At 45.8% G+C, this 23,062-nt stretch overlaps 2 protein-coding genes across 8 annotated transcripts in view; both read right to left on the bottom strand.

The window, feature by feature from the left end:
* Positions 1–979: 979 nt before the first annotated feature.
* Positions 980–2,381, bottom strand: C6H11orf96 (chromosome 6 C11orf96 homolog). Its single transcript, XM_073348063.1, has one exon. The coding sequence runs from the start codon at positions 1,971–1,973 to the stop codon at positions 1,608–1,610; it is 366 nt and encodes a 121-aa protein (XP_073204164.1). The 5' UTR covers positions 1,974–2,381; the 3' UTR covers positions 980–1,607.
* An 18,623-nt stretch (positions 2,382–21,004) lies between these two features.
* ALKBH3 (alkB homolog 3, alpha-ketoglutarate dependent dioxygenase) overlaps positions 21,005–23,062 on the bottom strand; it is a 61,993-nt gene continuing 59,935 nt past the window's right edge. For all 7 annotated transcript variants that reach the window (XM_073348058.1, XM_073348057.1, XM_073348055.1 and 4 more), the window contains one exon: positions 21,005–21,269. In XM_073348058.1, coding sequence (XP_073204159.1) covers positions 21,239–21,269 — 31 coding nt within the window. In that variant the 3' untranslated portion in view covers positions 21,005–21,238. The remainder of the gene's footprint in view (positions 21,270–23,062) is intronic.

Genomic DNA, 23,062 nt, shown 5'->3' with positions numbered 1-23,062 from the left:
GGTCCCATATGAAAGAGTCCCTTTGCTGTAGCTCCCCAGGCCTCCTCAAATCAAACCTTCATTGGGCAAACTATAGATACAGGCTCTGACCTCCAGCTCCCTTAACTGTATCATTAACATTTCGTAATTAGGAAGTTTGAACAGCCTGAGGCTTGTCTACCAGGCTCTAAGAGATGGGAGAGATGCTCATATGGGAGCGAACAATCAGCCTAACAGCACTTCAAGAAAGTGGAAGAAGAAAGCAAATAATTCCCAACACTTGGGTTTGCTTTTCCCTTTGCAGAGCTTGTCTAAATGCTCCCAGCACAAATACTGTGGTGTCTGCAACTGATGGAAATTCTAAAAAACCTGCATTCTTTCTCTCTCTCAAAAAAAATAAAATAAAATAAAATAAAAAAATCCTCAGTCCCACAGATTCATTCCTGGCTGATCTTCACCCCTAGCAAAATCTTTCACTCTCCTACCTTGAGAGAAATCTGTGTATCCAGAGTGCCCTGCAGCTTCTTGATCTACTAAATGGAATCGCATTAAATATATTTATAAAAAAAAACTTAGCATGTCTGTAGCACTGACCAATTTACTTGTCAAAAGGAGAAAAAGTCTGACCATAGAATAGTCATTCAATAATTATATAATAATAATTATTCTAAGAATACTTATTAGACCTTCCCAGTTTTGCTAACTTAAAAAAAATGGGCCAGTAAAAGTTTCCTCACCAATCATCTAATTTCTTGTTTTATTACTTGCTTTATGTTAAGGTTTTTTGTTTTTTTTAAGAAGTCATCTAGCTAAATTCTTATACAGTATATTCTTTAAGATATGTAGTGAAAGACCCTTTTGACAATGTCCTTCCCACCTCCAAAAAGGATATTATTGTTTTAGGGTTAGCTCAACATTTTAAAGCCCATATATCCACTAAAGGGTGAGAAGGCAGAAATAGGAATAGTTATCCCCAATAAATATTCGCCAAAATGCACTATGCAAATATATTGAGTTTTATTTCTCTTTTATGGAAATAATAACAGACATTCAGGTAGAAAGATATTAAATTAATGCAGTCAACAATTTAAATTCAAAAATAAATATAAAGTCCAGCAGCTCACTGCATCCAAAACAGCTCAGATTTCTTCTAACAAATAGAAAAGTTTTTTTTGTTTAAATCAGAAGTTTCATACAACTTAATAGAAACAAACATAAAAGTGCTTTCTTAGAAAACATCCTGACCTTACTTGCAAATTGCTCTTGGAATCTATCCCACTCCAACTGGTTCTTTATCAGGAGGATAATTAAAAGGAACTTCACCCTCCCCCCTCTTAAGTAAAGCCTTCATCATGGTCCCTTCAAAGTCCCCCCCTTGCCATGCTGACTGACAGTTAGGATCTAATCTATAATACAAAAGAAAGTGTCCAATGGCCATTATTTGGAAAGCAATTCTTGGTAGCAAGGATCTCCACACATAGTCTCCCTTGAAAAATATAACTCTATAAAGTTCTTGCCCTTATGTCTGGCGGCTGCAGGCTTCACTATGAAGCACAGTCCCTTCTCTCTGTGTCCATTGCGCTTGCGAAGCTGCTGTGACGGGTGATCACTGAACCCCAATGGTCCCTTCACAGGGCAGAGTCAGAGTCACTAGAGTCCAAACTGTTCCGCAGCTTGCAGCTGCTGAGCTTCTCCCGCTGCAGGCTCAGGTTCTGGGTGCTCCTCCTCAGGCACTCCAGGGACTGCAGGAAGGATTTCTTGGCTTTCTCCTCCTCCATGGGGGAGACCCCTTCCTCCTCCACCTCCTGGATCTCATCGAAAGTCACCGGCTGGGTCTTGAAGCGGGACTGTCGCGGTCTCCTCAGCTTGCCCTTGGGGATCTTGGCGGGGCGGATGGGCTGAGGGTATTCCTCGGCGATGCACACGAAATGAGGCATGACCGCTTGGTAGCTGGAGCAGATGCCCATGAGCTCGGCTTGCTTGGCTGCCATCATGTTAGCCCCTCTGCTGCGGCTCTGCAAAACGTGCGCTCGGCAGAGGCAAGAGGAGCAGGCGGCCGTTGGCGAGTGCGCGGTCCCAGGCACCACGGGGATGGGCGCGGGCTCCGAACCGAGACAGAGCCCGGGAGCAGAGCGGGGGCGCGCCGGGCTGCGCTCAATCCTTCCCCTCAGCCCAAGGCAGGCCGGGCTCGCCGACAGACAGCCAGCTCCCTCCCCAGGCTGGCGGCGGAGTCTCGCTCGGGCGGGCTGCGCTCGCTGCCCCGGCTGGGAGCGGGTCCCCCTGCAGTCCCGCTGCGGAGCGCGGCCAAGGCGGGCGCTGCGGCCAGAGGCTCGCTCCGGTGCTCCGCGGAAAGCTGCTGCTGCCGCCTGTGTCGTCCCCGGCGCTATATAGCCCCCTGCAGCCCACACAGGAGCATGCTCAGATGCCACCAACTACCATTTAAAGCCTGCCCGGCCGCTTCCCTTCCGCCTGACGTCTGCGAGTCGTTTGTGCTAAAATAACGCCGCCCCCGCGATGCGGAGAGACTGTGCTGGGGAGGCCCCGGGGCTTTCCCGCGCCAGCCGAGGGGCCGCGCGCGGCGCTCGCGGGCTGCAGCCCCTGGCCCGGGGCAGGCTGAGGGGAAAGGCTCCCAGGCTGCGCTTCTCCGCTGGTAACCCACCCGCGGGGTGGGGCGGGGCGGCGCGGGTTGACAGCGGGTGGGGTGCCAGGCGCTCCCCGCCACGGGCGGATTCCAGCGCTCACTGGAGGAAGTTTCCCTCTCTCACCCGTCCTGCTGCTGCTGCCCCTTGGAAACCGCCACGGGCACTTTAGAAACATCATCCCTAGCTGAGCGGGACAGGGGGGAGCAGAGCCCCAGCGGGGCTAAATCAGCAGGCTCCGCTACAGTGTGCCCCACTCGCACGAGCTGGGGATTTGCCACCACCCTTCCCTGACTGCTGAACACCCACTAACGTCTCAGCCAGGGGACACTCCTGGCCTCCCCACAGTTTTGGGGCCGAGGCAGTGGTTGTGATCATCTTACTGTCTATCTAATGACCCCCCTTATCCAGTTCTGCACCTTAGGGACGTCTGCCAGGCTTCCTTCCACCTGGAGAAAGCCCCCAAACACCTCCCTGGCTGTTTCCCCCTTCCTGCCATATCCTATAAGTTACCCAGTGCAGGAGTTTTCAACCTTTTTTCCCCCTAAGGCCCCCCAGACAAGTTATAAAAATTCCAGGGTTCACCTGTGCCACAGCAACTGTTTTCTGAATATAAAAGCCATGGCTGGCATTAGGGGTATCAAGCATGGCCACAGGGGCCCCCTGAAGCTAAGTTGCTCAGGCTTTGGCTTTAGCCCCAGGTGGCAGGGCTCACGGCCCCAGGCTTCAGCTCCTCACAGTGCGTCTTTGAGTCTAACACGGGCCCTGCTTGGTGGACCCCCCTGAAACCATCTTGCAGCCCCCTCAGGGGGCCCTGGACCCTTGGTTGAGAACCGCTGACCTAGTATGCAAGCACTGCCTGAGTTGGTACCTGCATCCAGATCAGGTTTCACAGTGGGAGTGGGGTACACAGACTTCACATACCTCCTTTTCCTATTACTGTCCACTTCAGACCTGGGGGCTGAGGCTGCTCAGCTGCTCCTGGCATCTCTTTCCTTTCTCCTTCTATGTTGCAGACAATCTCCAGCTTAGGGCTCAGGCAGCAGAGGTTCTAACAGGCCTCTCTTCACATACATTCTGCCGATAACTCTCTCCCTCTGAAGCACACAGCTTGAAGAGTTTGTGTTAGTCCCTCACAGCAAACATGACCTCCATCCTTCTGTGAATTCTGTCTCTCTGACTCCTGTATGAAGAGAGTAGAGGGCTTCTGGGAAGGAAAGAGACAGCATTAGCTTGGCAGCGGTACCCTTAAGCCTTTCTTTGGATGTTGATATTACCTGTCCTGAAATGCCTGGTAATTGAGGCTTGACTAGCATGTGGGGAGTGGGCTTGGTATACAGGCTCGGGGATGCTTTTAGTGCTGGAAGAACAACTATGCTGATAGTCACATGTTTGACTTTCACTTCACAGGTTTTGGGTGGGGGGGAGGGAAGGGATTATACAGCTGTTTCTCTGGCTGAAAAAATATTGAAATCAGCAACAGGATTGTAATACCCCTTAGTTAGTGGCAAGGATTCCTGCTGTCTGGATAAGAAGCAACTTGCTCCTTTGCCCACCCCTCTCCCCCCATCACCACCACATATTCAGAGGGGACTGAGCTCAGATCAGATATGGGATGTAATACCCTAATCTCTCAATCCTCCAGAGTGACTCGGCTGAGAATGTCAAGTTAAGCACTCCAGGGTTAGGGAATAAAAGTCTTCTCAGCAACAAAACAAATGAACTATGTAGGAGAGACAGCACGGTCTCAGAATTAAATCAGGAGGTGGGGAGTCAGGACTCAGATCCATTTCCCAGCTCTGCCACTTTTGACTCACTGTGTGATGGAAGACAAGTCACCAAGCCTCTCTGTGCATCTGTTTCCCCATTTGTAAAAGGGGAGTTATGAGATTTCATTAATGCTCATAAAGTGCTGTGCTCAGACGGAAGGACAAAAATACAAGGACAAAAATATTAGTCTATTATTTTAAATGTCTGGTGTGACACTGCACCCCACATTCTTCACAATTATATTATTATGATATGATTATGACATAATTATAATGTATTTTATGCCAGATAAGTCATGTGAGGTGTCACTGGAAAAGTTATGATTTGCTGAATATGAGTATCCTATTTGTATCCATATATCAGTTTTGTATCTGTATTTCAAATGTAGTTACACCTAGGTAATGCCCACTAGACAAGATGCTTTCAGTCTAGATAGTCGGTGGGGAAGGGCCTATTCAGGGCAATGGTCCATTAGGAAAAAACAATAGGCCTTAGGAGAAGCTTATCTCCCACCTGGGGAGCCTTCCTGAAAATGCTATAGATAGCCACCAAGTAATGGCTGCTATGACTCTACAAAGACATGTGATGAGACCACATGTCTCTAGACTCCATCTTGGGCTGTCAGTATTTTTCCACAGACCAGGCTGGGAACCAAGCTTTGGGAAAAAGGGTTACCGCCATATGCAAAAGCTATATTAGGCAGGGAGTGACATCATCTGGTGTACTTCGCTCCCCACACAAGAAGACTCCTGGAAACATGTGGGGAACAAAGACTGGGGGAAGTGCTGGACCGAGGCTAAAGGGATTTCTAGCCTGTCAATGAAGCACCTGGGGATTCCAAGCTGTAAAGCAAGTGCAGCTTGCCCCTTAAGAATCTGCAGCCTGCTTGTATCATCTCTTAGGGTGAGAATCTGCTATTCATATCCAATCTATTTAGTATATTAAGCGTAGTTTGTGTTTTTTGTTTATTTGCTAGGTAATCTGCTTTGATCTCTTTGCTATCACTTACATCTATCTTTTGTAGTTAATAAACTTGTATTTGCTTTATTTAAACCAGTGAGTTGGAGTGAAGTGTGAGGGAATTATAACTTGGGAGCAAAGGCTGTTGCATATTCCTCTCCACATTGAGGGAGGGGGCAAATTTTATGAGCTTATGCTGTACAGTTCCCTGTGCAGCACAGTATGATATAATTTTGGGTTTATACTCCAGAGGGAGTGTGTGGCTGAGGAGCTGGGAGTTGCCTTAGCTGTAGCCTTCCTATGCAGGGGCTGGTCAGAGAGCCTGCATGTAACTGCAGCTGGATATGTCCCTACCTGTATGTATGCTGGTGAAAGTGCAGGCTGGAGGACTTTGCAGCTTGTCACAGCAGTACAGTGTGAGAGGGAGCCCAGACTGGTGGGTCGGGGGCTCAGTGTTACCCCAGTTCCAGATGCACCCTGGGGGGAACCCATCACATCTAGTACTACAATTATTAAAATAAAACAGGAGCTTGTGAATTAGTTAAGGTCGGAGCCCTGGTTTAAAGATGTACATGCTAAGGATTATCAGAAGTGGAAAAAACCTAAGGGTTAAAGAAAGAGGAAAGGCGTTAGAATGCAGGGGGGGAAGAGCTAGTATGTCAGTTTGTCCCTCTCTAGGATTGATGCAGGATTGTTCCCTACAGTCTGTTCTCAGTTAGCTTTTGTCCAGTGCAGGTCCCATGCTAGGAAAGTTTTCAAAATCCAGTTAGATAGGAAGTTGGAAGGAGGGAGACTGTGTCTTATCAAGAATATTAGGTATTTCAAACTGTGACTAGAAAGGGGAAGAAAACACATTCTTCGGGGCCTTTTAGCAGAGGGTTTGCCCAGCGGGAGGAGCCTCATGTGTTTGTGGCAGAGACAGGCAAGTGCTTCTTGAGAAGCAGAGTGGCATGTGCACAACACAGGTGTCCTGCTCCCACTGCAGCTGCTCAGCACACGGAAAGGCACCTGCTTTTGTGAGGCCACAATCACGTGGGCCTCTTGTTTCCTTTTCATGAGGGTTCAGCCCTTCCCACACCAAACTCCCTAATCAATGGCAAGGACACACACAGATGGGGCTAATGGCCACTTCAGAATTGCTTGGAAAATACAGTTTTAATTAGGGCCATTTCACAAAGCTGGCTAAAACAAACCAAGGGCCCTCTCCTGTGGTTTGGGAGAGAGGCAACTGTGGCCACCCCCTTATTAGCATGTTTCTAGAAGGATGGGTGTTTCGCCGGCTGCCAATTTAAAAGAAAAAGAACCATTAAGAACCCTAGCTTTATAATGTGCCTTGCTGCAATCTTCTAGCTCCTTGGCTCTAAAAAGCAGCATTCAGGCCAGGTTCAACATGAAGCCCTTTTATTGGGAGACAAAATTAGCTTAATAAAGGAACAATTCTCTATTTGGTCAAATTGAGTCATTCCAGTTTGGGAAAGAGGTTGTTTGCATTGTTGATTTTAAATGGCTACATTTCACCTCTAAAATACTCTCTGCACAGTAACGTGTCTCTCTCTCTGAAAGATCCCACTTACAGCACAGTCATCATCCCTGACAACTTGGCTTAGTCAGGACCGAATCACACATTGTGCTACAATCATTCTAGAGGTCAAGAATGCAGCATGGTTTGAAGAATACATTAGTTTGGGCCTGTCTAACCTGCAAGAGCAAACTGTGTTTTAGCCCTTCAGTGACCAGATCCCTCCAACAAAGCCATGTTCCAATTGGAAGGGAGAGCATTTCCCCTTTTAATATGTAAGCAGTGTCAGGATGAGCTCCACCCTGATATCTGGTGGTGAGGTGTGGCAAGTTGTGGAAAAGAACTTCAGGGGCCGATCTCATTTGCATAGGCACACCCACCCCGCCTAGAATGAGGCCATAGCTGCCCAAATGGTCACTTTGGCTGCTGTGGGATCCCCAGTGTCTCTGTTATTGGGGCAGGAAGAATAAATTGTTATTGCCCTGATTATGGGAACTGTGCTTGGAACTGTACTTGGCCTTTTGTTATAATGGAGGGACTCACCATCAACTAAGTAGCACTTGCTAGGCAAGGGTCATGGGTTTTAAAACTCTGTGAATAGAGAGAGAGAGAGAGAGGCTGGGGGCAAGTATTAATACTTGGTGGCATGGGCCCCTTGGTGAGGGGCTTACATGCTAATTGCACTTCCTCCTCTCTCCACTGTGGAATATCAGAGTTAATTTTGATTCCATTAGGAATCTAGTTATAGGCTGCTGAGCTCACTTTGGGCTAATGGTGCACCAGCTCTGAGGCTCCCCTACTACAAGCTGAATTCACCAAAGAGCTGACATCACTGAGCATTGTGTTAAGTAGTGGGGGAGCCTGAAGCTATATTGTGGGACTGCTGGAGTGCCTTGTGGACAGGCTGGTGGAGCAGTTCATAGGACGGCGGGAGCTGCTGGTGGGACGCGGAGCAGTTTGTGGACCGGCTGGTGGAGTGGAGCGGAGGCCTATGGAGCTGTGGGGCGGTCAGCTTCAGATCATATAAGGTGCCTCTTACCCCTGTCCCATTTCTACCCAGGTTGGGAGGTAAAGCTCCGCAGATAAACTTTTGAATTCTGGGGCTGCCCTGACCAGGGACAGAGACTTTTGGGTCGTTGGACTTTTGGGACTTTGGGTGATTTGGGGTTGCTGGACTCAAGAACCAAAGGGAAAAAAGCACGCCCCAATTTGCTTGGGGTGGGTTTTTTTGCTCATGGGTTGAGTTATGAATCCTGTTGGTGGTGTTTCCCCAACATAATGCCACATTGTTTCTCTCTGTTATTAAAAGGCTTTTTGCTACACTCAGACTATGTGCTTGCAAGAGGGGAAGTATTGCCTCTTGGAGGCGCCCAGCGGGGGTGGGATATATTTGTCCCAGGTCACTGGGTGGGGGCTCGAGCCGGTTTGCATTGTGTTATTGGAATGGATCCCCTAGATATTGAACCCAGCCCTTGTTGCTGCCAACTCTGACGGGCAGAAGGGTTACAAATATACCCCAAGGTATCTTTGACCTGCCTTAGCAACATGTGCACAATGGGCACCAGAGGCTCTGCAAAAAGTGCAATTGATTTTAAATCTGCAATTAAACATTCTCCCAGGACACAAATAGACCACACAACTTCATAAACAAAGTTCAGCATTAGAGCAAACTGGCTTCACTTCATCTGGAATGAGCATTTCATCCCTCAATTCTGATCATAAAAGGCTCTGGATAATTTCACTGCAGAGTTGGAGCAACATCACCATGGTAATAACTAGAAGGCGTTAAGATTTTATTTGAGACAATTCAGTGAAAATATCCAGTGACATAATTGCCTAAATTAGGCTTGGAATGCGCTAATGTAAAAAACTATATTTGTTCCAATGGTTTAAGTCCTGGCTTTAATCTAGGTTGCTCCTGGTATTTGAAATGTGACCCCTGCCGTATAGATGACAGATATTCCCTGCTATGCATGTCATAGGAGCAGATTTCTTCCCTACATAGTGCAGGAGCTGAAGTCACTTGTATACTAGGGCATTGCTTAGGAGGGGGGGTTTTCACCTCTATCTATAGCTGGTAATATTTCAACTTCTCTTGGGCCTTTGGATCATTTGTCCAGTCCAACACCCATCTTTATGGAAGAAGAAACTGCTGGCATTGTTAAAACAATATCACAGGAATTCCATGTCACCAACTGTGCAAACAACAAGTTACTTTTTCAGTCCTGTAATAATGGGAAATACCATCATGACCCTTTATAAATTCTTCATTCCCATCAGGGTGAATTGCACAGAACAGGAAGTTCGGGGAGTGGGGACATAGGGGAGACACTCTTCCTTTCCTGCAAGAAAGGAGGAATTTTAAAGGGAAAAGACTGCAAACAGATTACTTTCCATTAGGCAAATCTTGTCTTCCATTAGGCAAACCACCATACTGCAGCTCATGCCAGCAAAGAAATCAGTGCTGCAATAGAATGATTAGGGTGGGTAGGGACTGTGATCTCTTGAGTCATCTAGTTCATCTCCCTGCACTGTGGCAAGATTGATTTAACTCATCCCTGATGGGCATGTTCCAAATCTACCCTCAAATATCTCTGTGGAAGGGGAATCTGCATTTTGCTCTACTGCCAAATGTTTCTTTGAGTCAGGCAGTGTTTTTTTTTTTTTTTTAATATGTAACCTACATTTTCTCTGCAGCATCTTAGATTACTTTTTATTCTGTGTTGGAGACTAATGAGAATGAGATACAAACCCTTAGCTTCTCGATTACACTTTACAAAGAAGAACTACTGGATCTTCACAGTCCTGGCTTATAAAGTAAATAAGTCCTGTATGACCATACCTATTTCATAGAATGCTAAACTGAAGCAGAGAGGTTAAATGACTTGCCAAGGCTATCGAGGGAGTAAGTATCTAAACTTCGATCAGAATGATCAAATTCCTGAACCTCCAGTCCTGTGCTCAGTAGTGTTTAGTCAGCAATATTCACCTGATCACCAGCATTAGCCACAAATACAAGTATGGCAGCATGTTTTTCATTTCAGCCAGGTGGCTTTTAAGTAGGACCACAACATATTGTTAAGGTCAGAGTTAGTTTTGAAAGCCATCAAAACCTGTGCATATCTATTAGGGATTCTGCTTCCTGTGTTTATTGACCACATGTGTTGGCGGCTGGGAGGCTTTGGTCTGTTTTGACCTTTTCTTGTCTTCAGTATAACTCCTGTTATGAAACAGCCACATTTAGAAAAATAATAAAGAATTCATTTGCTGGAACCTAACAGACACTGTCCTACAAACATCAAAAGAGAAGAACAATCCAAACAGTATTTTAAAGCTGAAAGCTATTTTTCTTCCCTTAAACTTTGAGTCATATCTTTGCTACTGGGAGACTTGCTGTTATTCAACAAGCTGTAATGCAAACCCATTTCAGCTCAGCTGTCGAGACCTCAAATGGCCTTCAAGAGACATCTGTACTTTCACATGCAAAATGTCACCACATTTTTACAATCATAAGACATCTTCAATGAAAACACTCAGTGCGCCAAGTCCACCTCTTGCATAATCCCATTACATTGAATGATTTACACCCTGGATGTATTTGGATCATTTTCCTTGTCACGGTCTCCTTGCAAGGGACACACTCATTCGACGTTGCTCAGCCCATGACTGACATGCGTTTTCCCCATGTATATGTTTGCAAAGCCCTTATATTCCTTTACAGTATTGTTAGTTAATGATTCTACATGCTTTTGTTTTTCTTTAAAAAGTAATCAGTGCCAGCAGCTCAGCTCTGAGGGACACCCTACAATAACAAATCATTGTGCACAGCTCAGCCCTCACAATCAACCATCCAATACAGTGATATGCTGCCAACATATTAATAATTAAAAAGTCCCTCAAAATATTCCACCACCAAGAGAAATTCAACATATCCCCTAGGTAAAATACTCCCCCAAATCCATCAATCCTTCCACCCTCACCATTATATTTCCCTATCCTTGGAAGCTCCACTACCTGGCAGCTCTTCTTCATGTCAGGTCAGGGTCTTGTGGCTTTACATTGTGGTTGGTCAGGTGGGAAGCAGATCACCGCTGGTTCTGGGGCTTGGTGGTCGGTTGGGGAATGTGTTCCCTTTTTGTTCTTGGGATGGGTGGGTCTCCCTAGCTGCTGTAGGTGGTAGGGTGCAGGAGTGGGTCTTCTGTAGTAGGCACGGAAGGAGCAGGCTTACTCTGGGCAGTTGTAGAGGGGAGCAAGGTGCCAGGCTCCTTCTCTGTAACCGTCTTTTCAGACTCTGGGCTGGGGGTCAGTGTGCAGGCACTAGCAGGCTGCTGTGGGCACTGGTCTCTCATTCACAGCAGCAACACCTTGGTCTTCTCTCCTCTCCTTCATGCACTGCAAGAGCTGTAGGTAGAGAGAGATTTGTGGGCACTATGTGGTGCTTTTCCATGAAATCCTAGTCACTGGTAGGGGATGCAGTGGGGAAGTCTCCCTTGTAATTGCTGTAATGGTGATAGGAGGTGCACCCAGGGCATGGGAGCCACCTAAGTGAACAGCAGCCCCCTCAGTCCCAGCCCCAGGAAGGGCAGAAATTAACAAACACAACGGGCCATAGCATTCTGGGGTGGTCTTTTGAAAAAGCTTTTTTGTCTCTGCCCTTCCAAACAAATAATTCCTGTCCCCCATAATCCCATCAGTGTGCACATACAGTGTGGTTTCTGGGGCGAGTCAGTGAGATGATTCTCTGAGACACCCCTCCAAACTGCCTCATTTTACACACAAAGTTATGTTTTTAAAGGGATCTTTATGTCTCCCTAGCCTCCTCCTGCGGAATTGGAGCCCAGCTTTTTGAAATTGATTTGTATGAGTTTATGTTGGCTACTCTTCACAGGGGAAAGGGCTAGAAACTTTCTTTTAATAACTGAAATGCAAGGGTCTCCAGGATGAGGTCCAAATGCCTGTTTTGTTAAGGAGTGATTCCGCCAATCCTCTGCTGGCTCCTCAGTGCTGTAACAAACTAATGCAACAAGAAGCCTGTGTATATGGCCCCATTATTCAAGAACAAACCACTGCATTTGCAGCCCAGTATACTTGGATATTGGTGTAAACCCAGCTTGTCCATGAGCAAAATCATTCATTGCCTGTGGAACCTCAGTTTAGCCCCACTCTGCATATGATATCGGATCATGCCTTCCCCCCACCTCCTTTTGCTCCTATCCTCCCACACAAACACTTTGCTCTGATCTCTGCCCCCCTGCCCTTTGCCCCCGCTGCTCCTGCCCCAACCCGTTGCCCCTAGCTATTCTCATCTTCTTCCCCGGCATCTCTTCCCTACCTTATTCCTCACCTTGCTTGTGCATTCAAGTCAGGCTAGGGTGACCAGACAGCAAGTGTGAAAAATCGGGACGGGGGTGGGGAGTAATAGGAGCCTATATAAGAAAAAGCCCCAAATATCGGGACTGTCCCTATAAAATCGGGACATCTGGTCACCCTAAGTCAGGATGTTCCTGCAGCTACTCCAGGCTGCCTAGGCACCACCAGCAAGGGCATTGAGAGCAAAATCTGTTCTACTGCCCAGCACCATAGCAACCCTCAGCCGCTAGGAGGAACAAATGCATGGAAAGTCCAGCTCAGCCCCAGCATGGAGCATGGTAGTCACTATATGGTGATGGTGCACATGCAGTCCGGTCACATGTAGGAGCTGGGAGGGGAGAGGGCATGCTTAATAGAGATGGATTCTTCAAGGAATGTAGTTGTCAAACTCTTAACAATCCTCCACTGAGCATATGTGAGCTGAGATTTTTCAGACTTTTTCAGACTTCATAACTTGGCTTAATTTGGGTGAATTTTCATGGGGATAGCTAAAGGCATATCCTGGCCATCAAGACAACCCCCTGCAAAATTTCATGTCTCTTCTCCAAACTACAGAGGTTCTAGAGCTTCTCGCTGAAAATAGTTGTTAGAACTTTCTTAACATGGAAAAAACAACATATTTTCCCCCTTACCTCATTCTTAGAACTGACAATTGTTTTAACTGAAACACAATGAACAGCCCGAGGCAGATGCCTGGCATGGGACATTTCAACCCAAACAGTTTGTTTGGCAAAGCTGTAAACAACTGAAAACAGGGTCTTAAAATGAAAAGGTTTGGGAGCCTTGACTATAGGCATCACTACTTGTGCCAGCTATAATTAACATTGAACTCTGCACACCATTTGTGCAGGAGTAGGCACAGGAAGGAAACCCAGGTTCAGTTCCCAGCTTAGCCACAGATTTTCTGTAGGATTTTGGGAATGTCACTTGAGCTACCCTGTATCTCAGTTCTCTATCTTTAAAATGTAGATAATAGTTCACTTCCTCACAGGGGGCTAGGAGTACAAAATCTACTAATGATTGTGTGGTGCTCAGATGGTATAGTGATAAGGATTACAAAATAAATGTACTCTACATCATCATCTTGATTATCCAAAATAGGATCCTTTCTCTTGATATCTATCAATTTGTTCCACACCTATTCCTACTTTAGCATTTCTTATACACATGGATCTAAGTCTTTCCTATATAGTCTACAATAGTTCTTCAAAAGGTTCTGACTACTACCCCAAGAACAAAAGGTACATTAAAAATTCTGAATACCTTGACTGTCTCTTTTAAACATCATTACACTAGTCACATTCCTGTGATGACATCTGATGAATGAACTAGAGCAAAAGGTTTGTGAAACCTGGAACAAAATATTATTTGTTGATCAGGAAGCCCTACTCTTTCTTTCTCAGTATTCAGATGTCTTCTGAGACCCTAGAGATGTACTTGCTCATTGAAACAGTGATTTCTTTCTTTGGTTTACAGATCCTCCCAAGGAGCAATAAATAGACTTAAATCTTAATCACATTAGATCCCAAGATGGCCACGTTGTGATATTTTTGCATTTCACAGTACTATGCAAATGGCAATAATACTCTCCTTACCAAGTGTTTTAATACAGTAAAGCAATAGCAGAAGACACAAGTGGGTGTTTAAGTGGCAGTGTCGCAGGATAATGGTCTCCGACTGCTACTCTGTAGTAATAATAAATGCAGAGGCAAAGCTGAGGCATTTATTTTCAAAGTAAAAGATCTGTAAAATGTTCCATGACAGAGACACTGTTTTACCAAATGATTGATGCATATTTAGTTTAACTGGTATGATGGATGTCAGAATGAGTGGCAGCTGTTGCTCAACTGTTATTGTAATGTTGCATGCTCATTGGCTTAGGGGATACAAGGTGGGAGTGAGACACAGCCAACTGGAGACCAGTTAATTCCTAAAGGTGCAGGTTTTTAAAAGGTCAACTTGTACTTTTATAAATCAAATGAGTTTTAACTAAACTGACTTGAGTAACCTGCTGGGATGGCTCCCATTACATTTGGTATCAGTTATAGACACATGTAGTATTAACCCTTCTTAGCTTTAGCTGTAGAATTGCCATTAGTAATTGTACTACAATCGATAGAACCTGGAGTTTCTGTTTGATGGGAAATTTCACATTTCCAAAAAACAGTATTTGTTCGGATTTGGTTGGAAATGCGAAATTTCCCATGGAATGGAAATTTTTTCAAAAAATTCCTTTATGGAAAAGCCAAAACAGAATTATAAAAATTTTCTGGGCTGGCTCCAACTGGCTTGCGAGGTGGGCAGCTGGAGAGTTGGGCAGCCACTTGCTCACCTGCTAGGCAGCCCTGGTACCCAGGAAGCCAGACAGCCAAGGAGCCTGGGGAGCCAGGCAGAGCAAGTAACCAGGGAGCCAGCCTGGGGAGCCAGTCAGCCAGCCGCCCGGACCCCTAGGTAGCCCTGGCAACTAGGGCCCTGGGCAAACTACCTGCCCAGCAGGCAGCCTGAGGAAGCTGCTACCTGGCTCGCTGAGTGAGCTGGCCAGCAGGCGCCAGGAACCTGGGCAGCCTTAAACCCCAACCAACCGCAGAGCCCTGGGAACTGGCCTGCCCAGATCCCTGGGCTACCTGACTACCAGCCAGATGGACTGCTGAGGAGCTGGGAGCCTGGAAGCCCTAGCTCTGTGGCAGTCAGCCAGACAGGTTACTGAGGAGCCTGGAAACCCCAGCTCCCCACCAGGAGGGCTACTGAGGAGCCAGGGAGTCTAGGAAGATGGGAGGTGAGCTGGCAGGAAATGAGGCAGGGTTCTGATGGAAACTTGCCTGGTTTCCATTGAAAGTTTTGACAGAATTAATACATTTCCCTGGAATCAACATCTGATGGAAAATTATTCAGTCAGAAAATTTCCCATCAGCTCTAATAACCAAGCACCTTTCTCCACTCAAATAGCTTTGTTAGGGTTCCCTCCCCACTTTGACCTTTAGGGTACAGATGTGGGGACCACATGAAAGACCCCCTAAGCTTATTTTTACCAGCTTAGGTTGGATGGTATTTCTGCCACCACCAAGTGAGTTAGACAAAGATTGAGGAAAAGGACCACTTGGAGTTCCTGTTTCCTCAAAACATACCCCCAATCCTCTTCACCCCCTTTCCTGGGGAGGCTTGAGAATAACATATCAACCAAATAGGTAAACAAGGTGAGCACAGACCAGACCCTTGGGTTTTTAGGACACTAAAAACCAATCAGGTTTTTAAAAACAGAACTTTATTATTATAAAGAAAAAAAGTAAAAGAAGCACCTCTGTAAAATCAGGATGGAAGGTAATTTTACAGGGTAATAAGATTTAAAACACAGAGAATTCCTCTCTAGGCAAAACCTTAAAGTTACAAAAAGCAGGAATAAACCTCCCTCTTAGCTAAAACAAAAGATATCTTAACACATTTCCTTGCTATTACTTACAATTTATAATTTTAGATGCTTATTTTAGGTAGAGTTTTAGGAGATGTTTTTCCTGCCCTGGTCTCTCTCTGTCCCGGAGACAACAACAAAGACAGCACACAAACAAAACCTCCCCCCACAGGTTTGAAAGGATCTTCCTTTACTGGTCCTTTTGGTCAGGTGCCAACTAGGTTATTTGAGCTTCTTAACCCCTTACAAGTAAAGGAGGGATTTTTTGCTACCCTTAGCTGTATGTTTATGACAAGCTTCTTAACAATATAGTTGTTGGAAGAAACAAACAAATTGCAACATTACAAGACTGGCCCTTTGTTGGGGCATCTGCCATAGCATGTATCTGAACTATATTGTTTGTATAATTTTGATTGTAAGCCTCTTGATTAGGGATTTTTCAATGCTACACTTGGATACCATAGTCACAGGTGCCTTTGAAATAATTCTTTAGACATAGGGAGAGATATCACATAAAACAGGGATGGCAGGTAATATTTTCAAGAGCATCAAAGTGACTCAGGAGCCTAATTCTCACTGAAAGTCAATGGGACTAAGGCTTTGTCTACACTACGCACCTTTTAGCGACACAGCTGTGGTGCTACAGCGGTGCTGCTAAAAGGCACGCAGTGTAGCTGCTGTTTGTGGGCAGGAGAGAGCTCTCCCGCCAGTAAAAAAACTTCCACCTGCAACGACGGCAGCAGCGTTGTCGGCAGGAGAGCGCTCTTGCCGACAAAGCGCCGTTCACACCAACGCTTTTCGTCAGTAAAACTTGTCATTCAGGGGTTGTTTTTTTTAAACACCCCTGAATGACAAAAGTTTTGCTGATGAAGTTCCAGTGTAGACAAAGCCTAAGGCTTTGCCTACACAGGAAAGATTTACCAGTTATACCAGTGTAGTAGTAGAGAGATAACCCTACTGTGTGGGCAATCTTATTCCAGTACAAAAGTGGCTTTCTATGATTTAGCTTAAACCCATTTCCCAAGAGACATATGCCAAACCTGAGGTTCTCAAACTGTGGGTTGGGACCCCAAAGTGGGTCATGACCCTATTTTAATTGGGGTCACCAGAGCTGGGATTCGATTTGCTGGGGCCCAGGGCCGAAGCTGAAGTCTGAGCCCCACTGCCTGGGTCTGAAGCCAAAGTCCGAGGGCTTCAGCCCTGTGCGGCCGGGCTCAGGTTTTGGCTTCCGTCCTGCATGGTGGGGCTCAGGTTACAGGCCCCCTGCCCAGAACTGAAGCCCTTGGGCTTTGGCCCCTGCCTGGGGTTGTGGGGCTCGGGCGGGCTCAGGGGTCGTGTAATATTTTTTGTTGTCGGAAGGGGGTTGCAGTGCAATGAAGTTTGAGAACCCCTATGCCAGCGGTCCTCAAACTTTTTTTTTTTGCAGACCACTTGAAAATTGCTGTGGGTCTTAGCGGACCACTTAATGATCTTTCCAAATGTTGTTTTTACCATTAGCTAACTATTTTAAAGTGCTTTGGATAAAGTGCTATATAAAAAAACCTTAATAATAAACAACATTTTTTGTTCTACAAATAAAAGCACCAGCTCATATTTTAATATCAGTAGTCTTATCTTTCTAATGCAATGGATGTGCCCTCTCTCCCCCACTGTGGCAGCCCCTGAGCTGGGGCTGGGAAGGAAGGGGGGGTCTCTCCCTGGCAGCCACAGCCCTGGAGCTAGGGAAAGTCGTCTCTTTCTCTGGCCACCGCAGCCCCGCATGTCCCAAATTCCCCCCACCCCATCTTCTCACCCGCCCCCTCCCACCTACCCACTATTCCCCCCAGGGCCACCACCTAACCTTACATATATATCTTCTCCAAGGTCCAGGCACCTAATTAGTGGAGCCACGCTTGAGCGGCTCCACTAATCAAAGGGGTGGCCCTTCATTCTCTCATGTGTGGCCACCCAGGCACGCACCTTAGAGGGAACTATCTGCAGATCACCTGAATGGAGCTTGCAGACCACTGGTGATCCACGAACCACAGTTTGAGAACCTTTGCCCTATGCTAAACCAAACACAAGGCACCTTTTACCAGACTTAGGCTATGTGTACACTACAGCTTATGTCGGCATAATTTATGTTGCTCAGGGGTGTGAATAAACTACCCCTGAGCAACATAAGTTACACCAACATAAATGCTGGTGTGGACAGTGCTATGTTGGTGGGAGAGCTTCTCCTGCTGACGCAGCTACTGTCTCTCGTGGAGGTGGTTTTATTAGGCTGATGGGGAGCTCTCCCCCATCAGCATAGAACATCTTCACCAGACATGCTGCAGCGCTGTATGTGTAGACAAGCCCTAAGGGTGTCCAGATGGGGAGTTATACTGGTATAAAACTATGCTGAATTAAATTCACACCTTAGGTTATACCCCTCTCCCCAAAAATTCCCTTGTAGACAAGGCCTTAGGTTCCTTAGACACTTTTGCAAATGCATCTTAAACTTTTCAAAAGTGCCTCATGTCTTCTTCCGTGGGTTGCACAATGCTGAGCCCTGAGAGCAATCAACACAAATAGCATTTAATACATAATGTAAAAGTGGCCTGAAGCAGTTCTTATTTGAAGAGAAAGTAACTGTTGTATGTGTTAAAAACCTCAGAAATTTCCTGACAATGAGATGAAGGAGTCTGTGGATCATCTTCCATGGACTGTGGTTGAGCCTCCCCTCCTTCTTTAAAACCTTTAGATTTTTAATGCAATTTACAAATAGCAGCAGCAGCTTTAAAGAACTAAAAACAGACTAAGTAAATACCTGAATGATGATGGCTCTGGAAACCAAAGGCCTGTCCTGAAGAGAGGATCCAGTGCAGTGGTGGGCAAACTACGGCCCGGGGGCCACATCCAGCCCTCCAGACATTTTAATCCGGCCCTTGAGCTCCTGTCGGGAAGTGGGATCTGGGGTTTGCCCTGCTCTGGTGCTCCAGCCGGGGAGCGGGGTCGGGGTCTTGTACCACTCCACATGGCTCCCAGAAGCAGCGGCATGACCCCCCTCCGGCTCCTACGAGTAGGGGCAGCCAGAGGGCTCCACATGCTGCCCCCACTGCTCCCATTGGCCAGGAACTGCAAACAATGGGAGATGCAGGGGTGACGCCTGTGGACAGGACAGTGCACAGAGCCGCCTGACCACACCTTCGTGTAGAAGCCAGAAGGGGGACATGCCACTATTTCTGGGAGATGCTTGAGGTAAGCGCTGTCTGGAGCCTGCCCCCTAAACTCCTCCTGTGCCCCAACCCCCTGCCCCTGCTTGATCACCCTCCTGCCCTCCGAACCCCTCGGTCCCAGCCTGAAGCACCCTTCTGTACCCCCAACCTCTTATCGCCAGCCCCACCCCAGAGCCTGCACCCCCAGCCAGAGCCCTCCCGCCCTCCAACCTCAATTTTGTGAGCATTCGTGGCCCGCTATACAATTTCCATACCCAGATATGGCCCTCAGGCCAAAAAGTTTACCCGCCCCTGCTTTAGTGTGAAGCTAATGCTGACAAGCAGGAAGGAAAAAACACTGTCAGATTAGAAACTCCATTGCTCCCCAAGTTCTGAAATCAGCTTTATAAGAATAGCAGGGGTTGGGGGAGAGGGGAGTTATAGAGATGAAATAGAGCCATTCTGGTCTAAATGAGGCAGCCAAGCCAGGAGCTGGCCAAAGAGGTGACTGGGCCACTGAAAAATTAACTGATGTGATATCTTACCCCTGTGCAAAGTACTGTACAGAGCAAATTATTGAGACTGAAATCAGCACATTTGAGTTCTCTCTCTGACGGCTAACAGCACCACCAAGGCAGGAAGAGGAGAGCTCACCCCTGCACGCAGCAGACAAAACCTTACTTTATAGCCTTCATTGTGCTAGGGCTGGAAGCACAATGGTGTGTCAGGCTGAACAAGGGAGGCAACCTACTCTAGCTCTTAGGCTAGGAAGGCCACATTCTCTCCGGGTAAATGTAGTTGCTGGCAAATTCCATCATGCACACAGATTGTCAAGCACCTTCCTACCCACAAGCTTGCCTCCTCCCCCTTCCCTACTCATGTTAAGTAGGCGGATTAGCTGCATGTTGATTATATAACATAGGGAGCCCAGCTCTGCCCACCACTTCCGCCCAGAAAACACCACCACCCAAGGTTTGCTAATCCCCCTTCTGCTGCCTCCGCAAATAAACAAGGTGCCTGTGTTTTAGGGTTTATTTCTTTCTACCATTTCATTTTGAAGGAGCACTGTAAAGATAAGCTGTCTCTGTTCTTGCCATGGACTAGATCTCAAGCACAGCTCTGCCTGAGAGAGCAAGGTGCAGAGGGAAACACCTAAGCATGTAGAAGCAGTGTGACCGACTGGACAGGGCACTGCACTCAGGAGTCCTGTGTTCTTAGTCCTGGGTTGGCATTTAATCAGCTCTAATTTTGGACAAGTCACTTCTCTTTGTGCCTCTGCTTCTTCTCTCACCCTTTATCTGTCTTCTTTAGAACGCAGGGTCTTCAGGGTGGGAACTGTCTCTTAGTGTGTTTATATAGCACCTAAAGGAATGGGGCCCTACTCTTGGTTGGTACCTCTGAGCACTACTAGGATACAAATAATAATAGCATTCAGCTGCACAGGGTTAAACTGCATGTACAAGGACTGTGTGTAAAGAAATCTTCTAGTGGCACGTCAGAGCTGTCTCTTCTGTTAGGATCAGGTGAACATATCCCACGTGATCAATGCCTTGCGATTGCAGAGTGGAGACTAGTATTTATTAGCCATAATGGTGCTTCTGGGTGTATAATAGCAAATCATTCAACGAGGGAATCTAAATCAAATAACTACTTTGTGCAAGACCCTTCCTTCATATTTCCCCCTCGTTAAACTTCATCACAGCCCCATTTTCCTGTATTTAAGGAAGGAATCATAACTGTTCTGAAGAATCTCACCAGGAAGCCCATTTCCTTCTTGCTCAAAGGCCATCGGCATACAGGGCCAACTGCCTTTTAAAAGTAGCTTGTAATTATTACCCAAAGCGGAGATGAATGTCAGAAGGATCAAGAAATAGGCAGATCAAATAGATCAACAAGCAAGGCAACAGAAGTCTGGCATCTGGCCAGCTGAATGATTCAGCAGTTTCTGAAGCAACCCTGAGGAGAGTGAATCCTTCACAAAGAGCCTTCATTGCTGACGCAATAAATGCAGCAAAGTCGCCCTCCGGCTTGGCAAAAAATGGGAGACAGGCATATTTTCAGCACAAGTCTGGTGAAGGGAGGATGGGCCAGTTAGCTCCCATTTAAACAAATGGAATGGGGTTGCTATGGAAACTTTGAGCATTTAAAAGGAGCACTTAAAAAAAAATAAAACAGTAATGCATTTCGAGGCTGAAAGTGTTTATGACCAGAAAAGGCAAAGCTAGTGTTAAATGCTTTTTAGCCAAGTCAATGGTGCCAACACTTGAGGAGGATATTCTGGACTGCACAAGCACCTATCATCTGTCACAGGCCCTAAGCCCCAGGAGGAAAATCTACCACTCTCTGCCAGGACTGCTGCACAGGGCTCTTCAGCTTAACCCCTCCACTGTTGTCCCACCTCTCTGTGAATTAATGTTCAGGAGGTAACTTGGCCACATCTCTCAGTCCTGAAGGGAGAAAAATAAAAATGGAGGGAATTAATCTGACATGGTACAAATGAAGTAAATCTAAAAACATCCTCCCCTTGATCAGAGATTTTTCCATAAAAAGACATACACGTCAGGGACTCCATGAAGCCCCCTTTAGAACCATGCTGTTACTATGAATTTTACATGGAAGTTGCTCAGATACTACAGTGATGGGTAACACTATAAAACCCTAAGGTAGTTTCATATGCAACCTAAAACTCAGCAAGAGGTTTATACAGGAGTACTCAGTGCAAGTACTCCAGGAATAAGTGGTTACAGCAAAGGATGGGGAGAGAGGTATTAATATGGTCTGGTCTGAGCCATTAACTCGCTGTATGACTGTGGATCAGTCACTGCTAGTTTCAAAATGGCCACCATTTTGCATCGTTCTCAATGGGAGAGAGGCTAGAGCCCACCCATACCAAAGTTGGCCACTCTCTCCATTATCCTACTCCTCTTCACCATCCCTCAGGGGATCTTGGTTTCATGCATTTGGAACAATAGGAGGTAGAGGCCATTTTGAAAGAGGGCATCTTAATGGAGGACAACTTATAGCCTCACTTCAACTGAAAAAAGCATGAAATGGCCATTTTGAAAGAATGCGTTCTTCACATTTCTCTAAAAGAGAAAATTTTAAATGCAGTAGCCTCTGCTGACAGATAAGCTTTCAGTTATATATAAAAAAAAAGGCACAAAAAATTACCATGGATCCTAAGTATATATATATTTTTAAATACCCGTTGTGCTGCACTAGCAATCTAAAGCAGCTGTAAACCCAGTTAAACTGGCCAACATGCTCAGGCTTCTCTAGAGTGGTGTACATCAATCAATGCATATAAGGAATTTGGCCCTAAAAGTTTTTAAAAAAAGATGTACTTTTTAAATAAGTATCTATCTTCATATTGTTATAAATATCACACGGATACATTCTGAGTTTCTTGTTTTGTGATCAAGTATGAAATTTTTAATTGAAAAAAGATGGAAATTCCATCACAGAAATAAGGGAAAATAAACAAAAAAAATCTAAAATGTCTTCAAAAATCAATTTTAATCTGGGACCACAAACATTGCAATGTCTTGATCATCACCACATGTTTATTGCATGATGTCATTACAGGGGAAAGTTAAGCATGTCCTAACTGAGCATTTACATATCTTGTTTGGATTTAAGTTTAACCTTGCCTCTAAATCCTCTGTTTGTTTAGGAGATAATCACAATACATTTTATCCTAGATTACCAATACATATTTCAACCTTTAGTCCCTCTTACTGTAGATTTTGTCTGGGAATACTATGTAGTCTCTTATACAGGCCTAGGATGAAAGAGGAAGACACTACGGTGTCTAAGGGGTGTGTTCTAATTCTAGAAAAAGTCTTTTGGATGAAATATTTCATATTCAGTATCAGAGTGTTCCCCCCCCCAATCTGGAAAATCAGCGCAAACCCCCTTCAACTATCTTTGAGTTACCAAAAGGTAAAATACAATATTTTCCATTTAAAATAAATTTTAGGCCACTGCTTTTCTCAAAGACTGAACACCCCACCCCCGCAAAGCTGAAGTTTATTACTTGAAATTTCAGTTTTGCTGATCCTCAGTGAGGCCTTGGCCTTTCTGCTGTTAGGACCCACCTTCCCACCTACAATAAACCAACATTTAAAATCTTATTTTTGTGCATGCCAACTTTGGGAGCTATGAACTATCAGGGCTAAGTATCAAAACAAAAAACTTCCTCTGTAGATAGATTTCAATGTAGAAACAGATTCTGGGCCAG

Source organism: Lepidochelys kempii, chromosome 6 (assembly GCF_965140265.1).
Source record: "Lepidochelys kempii isolate rLepKem1 chromosome 6, rLepKem1.hap2, whole genome shotgun sequence".
Classification (NCBI taxonomy): domain Eukaryota; kingdom Metazoa; phylum Chordata; order Testudines; family Cheloniidae; genus Lepidochelys; species Lepidochelys kempii.
This window is presented reverse-complemented; position numbering and strand designations above follow the sequence as displayed.

Coding starts and splice junctions, on each gene's coding strand:
- C6H11orf96 (XM_073348063.1), bottom strand. CDS start 1,973: ATGATGGCAGCCAAGCAAGCCGAGCTCATGGGCATCTGCTCCAGCTAC.